Source organism: Cinclus cinclus, chromosome 31 (genome assembly GCF_963662255.1).
Source record: "Cinclus cinclus chromosome 31, bCinCin1.1, whole genome shotgun sequence".
NCBI classification, from domain to species: Eukaryota; Metazoa; Chordata; class Aves; order Passeriformes; family Cinclidae; genus Cinclus; species Cinclus cinclus.
This window is the reverse complement of record NC_085076.1, coordinates 588,777-596,807: the sequence shown is the minus strand read 5'-3', so window position 1 is coordinate 596,807 and position 8,031 is coordinate 588,777. Positions and strand designations below refer to the sequence as shown.

General features: G+C 56.6%; 1 protein-coding gene across 2 annotated transcripts; it reads left to right on the top strand.

The window, feature by feature from the left end:
- The first annotated feature begins 1,523 nt into the window (after positions 1–1,523).
- Positions 1,524–6,939, top strand: RHBG (Rh family B glycoprotein). 2 transcript variants are annotated; one of them, XM_062511412.1, is made up of 10 exons: positions 1,524–1,773; positions 3,082–3,268; positions 3,663–3,813; positions 3,948–4,101; positions 4,416–4,582; positions 4,807–4,944; positions 5,090–5,223; positions 5,404–5,525; positions 5,951–6,024; positions 6,502–6,939. In XM_062511412.1, the coding sequence occupies exons 1-10, from the start codon at positions 1,593–1,595 to the stop codon at positions 6,565–6,567; spliced, it is 1,374 nt and encodes a 457-aa protein (XP_062367396.1). In that variant the 5' UTR covers positions 1,524–1,592; the 3' UTR covers positions 6,568–6,939. The 2 variants fall into 2 exon arrangements, with proteins under 2 accessions (XP_062367396.1, XP_062367395.1); XM_062511411.1 differs by lacking the exons at positions 1,524–1,773; positions 6,502–6,939 and having other exon boundaries at positions 3,206–3,813; positions 5,951–6,055.
- Positions 6,940–8,031: the final 1,092 nt, after the last annotated feature.

Genomic DNA, 8,031 nt, shown 5'->3' with positions numbered 1-8,031 from the left:
CCTCAGGCCAGGATGCTGCCAGGAGCAAAACACAGGCACACAATGGGGCTGTGTTCTGGGCTCCTGCAACTTCTCCTTCTCCAAGGGTGGGGAAGCCCCTCTCAAAGGAAGCACAAGACAAGTAGTGACAGTCCCCAACACCACCCTGGCCTCATCATGGCATGCACAGCACAGCAAACACTGGGGAGAAAGGCACCAGGGTGCATGTTAAGGCCCCCTCGTCCCCCACTGCTCCCCACTGCTTCCAGCCTCTTTTCAAGGTGGGGCATCCATTTTGATGCCAGCAGGCTGAACTGGCAGCCTTCTTCCAGCTCAGAATGGTCAGAGTTTTGGTTCATTGTACTGAGCAAAAGGTGCTTGTAGCTTTGCTCTCCTTGGACTGAGGGAGGCTAAACCAGAGCAGCAGCACTGCAAGCTCCTCCTTGGCAGCTCCCCACAGTTATCGGGTTGGTCTGAGGCTCTTCAGAGAGTCTGTCATCTCCCTCCCTCACACTTCCTGTGCCCACGGCTGCAGAAGCAGATCCTGTTCTCCCCCAGGGCTTCTTGGCTGGAGGATGCTGATGCGCAGCTCTGCGATACCACAAACGAGCTGAGTGTTTCTCACATTTTTCCCAAGTGAAGGCATCAGCTACAGTCCTCGGCCCTCACAAAACCACAGCCAGAAGCAGAACTTGCAGGAGCTCATGTAAGTGACTCATTCCCCTTCCCCATCCTGCTGGGATCAGGACATGACCCCAGCCCCCATGACCACTGCTTATCTGAGTTCAGAGTTTGTCCCAGTGCTGTGGAAAAGTCACCCAGGTCACTTTGCAAACACACATTGTGTTATGTCTCTGCTTCTTGTCTCTCCTTCTCCCTTTTTGGGGTCTGCACCCACTCTTGGTGCAATACAAACACCTCTGCAGAAACAGAGGCAGCTAAAGAAAATCCAAGGAGCCCTTTGTGCTCAGTTCCCCCAGCTCCTGGCGTGGACTCTATCAGGAGCCTCTGACTCTGCTCCTTGCTCCTGTTTTTTCAAGGCTCAGGTTTTCCTTCTCCCCTCATGGGTTCACAGGAAATCTCATCCCCAAAGCCTCCTGAACATTGATTTTTCCTTGTGACCAGGGAATTTGAGCCCAGCTTTGTGGGACTTTGCTGAGCCAGCACCTCCACAGCAGGTCAGTCCCACCACACCTGTGCATCACCCTCCACCTCCTCTGCCTGACCCAGTCCCCAAAAACACCATGTTCCTCCAATGCAGAGGCTGAAACATCATGTATCCCCCCTGACAGTTCCTGCCCCACCCCAAATTCTCTTCCCTGCCCCCCTTGCACCCAGCAGAGAGGGACACTGACCCCACACAGCCCAAACACTTCCCAGCACAGTGGCTGGAGCCACCTGATGTGGCAACTCCAGGTGTGGAGGCGTGCCAGGGCATCCAGTCCTGAGTTTCCGTGTTGGCAGCGCTGTCCCGCTCCCGGCAGTCCCTCGGAGGTGCAGCAGTTGAAGGCAGGACCTGGCAGCCACCCTGGCAGGCGGAGTTTGCAGTCCCAGCGTGGCTCTCCTCATGCACCCCATTTTCAGGGGTTCACCTGCGCTGGCTGTCTCCCGACATGCCTGAGCACACAGCCGCCTCTAGGCTCTGGCTCTCCGGGCTGTGCTTCCTCCTCCAAATCCTCAACATCCTCCTCTTCGCCGTGTTTGTCCGGTACAGTCCCGAGAGCAGCCCCGGGCAGTGCCCCTGGCAGCTGAACTGCAGCCGGAGAACCCAGGACTCGGGTTTCCAGCAGCCCCGTGAGTACCCGCACACCCGTGGGCACAGAAGAGCTCTTCTGCTGAGGGGATGGCGTGGGGTGTCACCGTGCTCAGTTCAGGCTGCAGACCTGCCACAGACTCCAGAGTTAAACACAGAGGGAACATCAAGCTGTAGGGTTGGGGTACTGGTGCATCCCAGAAGGGGTAAAGCAGACATGCTGCAAGGATTTCTGAAATGCTTGGATAGAGTATATATCCCAAAAGACGGACATTTGGGTGCAGGACACGTGTTACAGCAGCAGAGCTCAGAGGGGATCACTGAGTGCAGTGAAAAACTAGGGATCATTGTCCCATGCCTGGTAGGGAGCACTGCAGATGCTCCGGGCACTTTAGGGTCTGCACTGACCAGCTGGGTTTTGCAGCACTGGGGGATTTACACCGAGCCCTTCTACAGAGGATTTGTCTCCCTGGGTGCTACCACAGGGTCCAACGAGGGCTGTGGGTCTGCCCTGCCGGGAGCATCCTACTGCATGCTGGGCATCACTGCAAAACTCCAGCTGGGATAAAGGGCTGCCCCTCACTTTTCTGAGCCAAAGACAAGGTGGTCAATGGGACAGGAGCTTCAGAGTGCCCTGGTCAAGAGAGGGGAGCGAGTGGAGCCGCTGGGCAGGGAGCTGGCAGCTGGCAGGTTCTCCCGGTTTCACCTGCCCAAGTAACCCCACCCAGGCAGTGACTCATGGAGAAGGCCGAGCCACAGCTGTCAGCTGAAGGGGTGCAAAGGGCATTTAGCCCAAGCAAGAATCAAGCCCCCATCCTCTGGTTTGCCACCAAATGGTACCAGACTAATTCCAGTTCTCTGCTCATCTTTCCTCTCTCATCATCCTGTGAATTGAGCTGTGATGCTTTCAGGGGCAGCAGCGAGGTCCCAGGAGTGCTGACATAAAGCCACCTCCATGCTGGTCTAGTGGGTGCAGACAGCTCTCAGCCACCCCAGGAGGTTTCTGGGCTGCAGGGTGAACCCTGTGAGTGTCCTGAGATGTCTGGACAGGGCAGTTGCAGATGGGGTGACCAGGAGCTGCTGCAAAGGGTCACATCAGGCAGGGATGGGTTTACCTGTCACTGGCACTCTCCACAACAGATCTCCAAGGAAGATCATGCACCATGGTTCCAGACACACATCAAGCGGAGCAAGCCTCCAGCTCCCCAAAGCCTGTTAGAGTAGGGGGTGTCTCAGTCCTGTGTTAGTCCTCTTAGTCCTGTATTAGCCCCCCTGGGGACCAGCAGGCAAGAGGGTGGCTGTCTGCCCTCAGCACCTGCAGACCCATCCTTGTGCCTCTCCTCCACCAGGTTTCCAGGATGCCCACATGCAAGTGCTCCTCAGCTTCGGGCTCCTGGTGGCATTCCTTGGCCGCTATGGGCCAGGCAGTGCTGCCATCAGCATCCTCATCATAGCCTTTGCCATCCAATGGGCTGTTCTGATCCAGGGGATTTTTTACTTCTTCCTCAATGGCAAAATTTACGTGGGAGCTCAGAGGTAAGGCAGGAGGGAGCTGCTGCTGCCCAGATAGCTCATCCCAGCCCTGGCACACTGGCTCCCTCCTCTGTAAAACTCGTGGCTCTGCTTTGGAGGAGGATTTTGAAGACAAGTGGGACCAGGCCTCTGGGTCGTGTGAGTACTGCCCTAGCGAGGGCTATGGAAGTATTGCCAAGGCTGCAGCCAGGCATTTAGGGGGGCACTCTGGCCCACACCTGTCTCAAGCCCAGCCATCTCTTTGTCACCAGCATCACAAGGCTCTGCCTGTTCACCTTGCAGGAGCAGTGGCAAGTAGGGCTAGGGCTGCAGGCTCAGCTCCTGTCCCTGTCCAGCTGTGCCCAGCCCCTGTGGTCATCCCTGGCAGTGCCACCTCCATGTTTCCTTTCCTTCCCAGCATAGTCAGCGCTGACTTCTGCACTGCAGCTGTTCTGATCTCCACTGGAGCTGTTCTAGGCAGGGTAAACCCTGTCCAGATGCTGCTGCTGGCCCTGCTGGAAGTCACCCTGTATAGTCTCAATGAATACATCCTGCTCAGTCTCATGGGGGTGAGTCACCAACTGAGGAGCCACCAGAAAGGGAGTGGCCCTGGGTTTAGTCTCCTCATGTCAAGTTCTGCCTCGTCTGGAGAGACAAATCCCTTATCCCCATTTCCTGCACAGCACTTTTCCATACTCACCAGGTAAGCGATGGTGGACGCTCCTTGACCGTCCACACCTTTGGTGCTTATTTTGGCTTGATGGTTTCACGGGTCCTGTACCAGCCCCACAAGGACAAGAGGAAGAGGGAAGAGCGGCAGGACACGGGGCACCAGAGAGATGTCTTTGCTGTGGTTGGTACGCAGCTCGAATCCTACAACACCTGAGTCATAGAGCTGGTGGTGGAAGGGTCGTCACCAATGTGAGGATAGTGAGGCTGTGGCTTTGACTAGGAGATTCCTGCAAACCATCAAGGACAGACGTCCTCCACCTCCCCAGGGACTTGTCTGGGGCTGCACCACCCTCTCCTAGAAAAACCTTTTTCTTGTGTTTTACCTGAACCTCCCTTGCTGGGAGCTGTGGCCACTTGCATCTCTTGGCACTCGCAAGAAGTTTCTGTCCCGCATGGGATCAACTCCAGCATCAATACCTGACTGTTCTATTCCCTGCAGGAACCATCTACATGTGGATCTTCTGGCCCAGCTTCACCTCCACCACCACTGTCCACGACAATGCTGAGAACTGGGCAGTGATCAACACCTACTTCTCGCTGGTGGCAAGTACTGTTGCCACCTTCATCCTTTCTCCTGTCCTCTATGAGGAGAGCACCCCACGGATGGTAGGTCCTCTCCTGTGACAAACCCAAGCTTCATGCCCTGCCCGCATCCCGCCCTACAGGAATGGTGAGCCTGAACATGCCCAGGGCAAAAGGGGAGGTCGTGTGGCTTTCTTAGGTTTATTAACAACCAGTTTGATCCCTGAGGAAAATAGCACCCCCGCTCCCAGTCCCATGCTGATGCTCTCCATGGAGCCAGTTCCACATACTATGTCCTGCTCCATCAGGTTCAGATCCAGGATGCCACCCTGGCTGGGATGGCCGTGATGGGTATGGCTGGGGAGATGCTGCTCACCCCCTTTGGGGCCCTCATTGCAGGGTTTCTGGTTGGCCTGATTTCCCCACTTGGCTTCAGATTCTTCACGGTGAGTCACCTTGGGACAGCCAAGGACACTGATCCCAGGTCAGGGGAGCATCTGCTCCCAAACCTGCAAACATGGTGCTGCAGCACAGCCTCCCTGGGCAGCTGACCCCCAGCCCAATACCAGCTCTTCCCTCTGCTCTCCCCAGCCCGTTCTACACTCCAGGCTGAAAATCCAGGACACATGTGGGGTTCACAACATCCACGGGCTGCCTGGGATACTTGGGGCCTTGCTGGGGACACTGCTGACACTGCTGGCCACTGCAGACACTTATGGTGACAGGTGAGAGGAGCCAGAATCAGGGATGCCAGTGATTTGATACACCAAGCTGGGGACACCACAACCCCTGAGATCAGGGCTGCTCCACTCACCCTGGTACAGCACCCCTTTAGAAGACATTACCCAGAGCTGTGGGCCTGTGACAACAAGCTCCCAAAAGCCTATCCCCTCTCTGGCTTGCAGGCTGGAGTTTGTATTCCCACTGGTAGCCCAGGGCAGCCGGACGGTCACTTACCAAGCACTCATGCAGCTCAGTGCCCTGCCCCTCACCCTGCTGCTTGCAGCGCTTGGGGGCTGCCTCACAGGTGAGTTTTGCCTCCAGTGCAATGGGATGGAGGGTGTGAGAGACAGGGGAATTGATGGATTTGGGAGAAAAGGGCAGGAGCAGAGCAAAGCATAGCATCCCCGTCAGGCAGGCTGGGCAGAGCCCAGTGGTGCTCAGCACTGTGCAAACCCAGTGGAGGTCGGGGCTACTCTCGGGGCCAGGGCTCCCCTCGGGCCGGGTTTCCCCCGTGGGGCTGGGGCTATCCACGGGGCCTTACTCCCCTTGGGCCGGGGCTCCCCCCGGTCCGTGCTCCCCCCATTCCGTGCTCCCCGCCGGGGTCAGGGCTCCCCCCGGGTCCCCCCGGGTCCCCACCGCCCGCCCGGCGCTGCCGCTAGATGTCAGGGGAAGCCCGGGCAGCGGCCGCCCCGCTCTCCGACGCCCTCGCCCGGCTGTCCGCGTCCTCAGGTGCCGTGCTGAAAACCAAGTTGCTGAGGTGTGCCCGGGACGCGCAGTCCATGGAAAACACCGTCTCCTGGGAGGTAAAGCTGAGGAATTGTTGGTAAAAAGCGGTTTATGGGTCTCAGGCAGCAGCAGGGGTTGGATATTTCCCCCCAGCTGCTGGTACCCTCCCTCCTCTTGCAGCAGCATTTAGGGCAAGAACAGCTGCAGTAAATGCCCCTGGTCATGGACTCTTAGAATGCCTGACTCATTTTAGGCTGGAAAAGCCCTCAAAAAGCACCAGGTCCAACCGTTCCACTACTGCCAAGGCCAGCCCTAAACCATGTCCCCAAGGGCCACATCCACAAGTCTGTTAAACCCCTCCAAGGATCGTGACTTTACCACTCCCCTGGGCAGCCTGTGCCCAGTGAATTCAATGAAATTCAGTGAAAGAATTTCTCCCAATATTCCATCTAAACCGTCCTGGTGCAACTCTAGGCATTTTCTCCTGCCCCTATCCAGCCCTGATCTGCCCTGACTAGAGCCCATTTCTACCCCTCTCCCTGTCTCTGGTGCAGGTGGCTGAGGAAAGGTGTGACCTCAGGGCAAGCAGCAAAGAGCTGAGCACCAGCACTTTGGTGTAATGGTCCCGAACCCCGGTGAGGTCCTGCACCATCCATGGTCTGTCATTCCCAGTGCCAGCTGGTTTCTGACAGCCTGAACTTCCCAGCAGCCTGCTCTGGAGACAGCCATGCTTGTTCCCATGTTGGAGCCAGCTCCAGGTCCCAAACGTTTTGGGAAGAGCTGGGCATCCACAGGCTTTTGCAGGGTGAAGAGGTGCTGCAGCATCCCAGTTGTTGTTGTGAGAGCAACACGGCTCTTGCTTCCAGGGTCACCTTGGGGTGTCCAGGCTTGGCACAGCTGCTCCCCCTCTCTACTCCTTGCCTCAGTTTCCCTATCAGCTGCTCTCTCAAGGAAGGCAATGGAGGGAAGGAGGGATGATTGTGTTGGGAAATGGCCACAGGAGGCTCAACAGAAAGCAGCAAAGATTTTGTATGGACACTTTTGCACACAACAATTAAAATATATGGATTTTTGGCAGCTTCAGGATTTGTCCCTGATTTCTCATGGCTGCCTGCCTAGCTCTGCTGGCTGTTTCCTTCAGGTGTCATCCAGGGAGAAAAGCAAAACCCCCCATCTTCCCCTGCACCCTAAACACTGATGCCCATTTGCTTGGTTTCATGGGTTGTCCCACCCACCCGAGGATGGTGCAGGCACTGGAGTGTGGGACAGCCCGAGCAGCCAGCACCCAGGGGCAGGAGCAGGGTGACACCAGGGTCCCCAGCACAGGGGTGACCCCTGCCTTCCCCTGGCCACTCATCACCTTGCACCAGGGGCTCCTCTCAACAAGTAAATCTCCCCAGCATTCAGCCCCACTGTGAGAGAGATGCTCCTCTGGCCATTGCAGCCCCAGGACACCCAGCACCCAGAGTCTGGCCCCACATCCCCCCGCAAAGAGGCTTCACCCCGTCTGGGAGCAGATTCCAATGCCCTGGGAATGTGGTAGCTCGAGTGAACCCACAGAGTGTCCTGCAGCAATTGGAGCAGAGGCACAGCCCCAGAGGACTCCTAGAGGGGCAATGGTGGATGCATCAGGGGTCCCCGATGGGGGGGACACCTTGGGGTCCCATCTCCCATGAGCCTGGGGTGGCTGCCAGACACTTTCACACTTCTGTGCCAGACTCCAGCACTCACCATGTGGGATTCCCGCAGGTACAAATGTCCCTAGCTGCCAGCACCATCTCTGAGGAGAGGACCACAGCCCCACCCCACGCAGAGGGGACAGGGTGTGCAGGGCCAGCACAGCGAAGTTTGGGGCAGATACTTTGCTATCCAACCAAAGTAGTCACAGGTGCTGTTGAAGCACACGAGTTTCCTTTAACTGACTGAACAAAAAAATGCAAAAAAATGTTAATGAAAAGCATTTGTTTGCAGGTGATCATAAAACATCACTTTAAAACACAGCAGTAAGTCAAAACTTCTTGCTTTTATATAAGTCAAACTACAACTTTTCCCACTTTCGTTGTCCGTTACAGAAAACTGGTGAA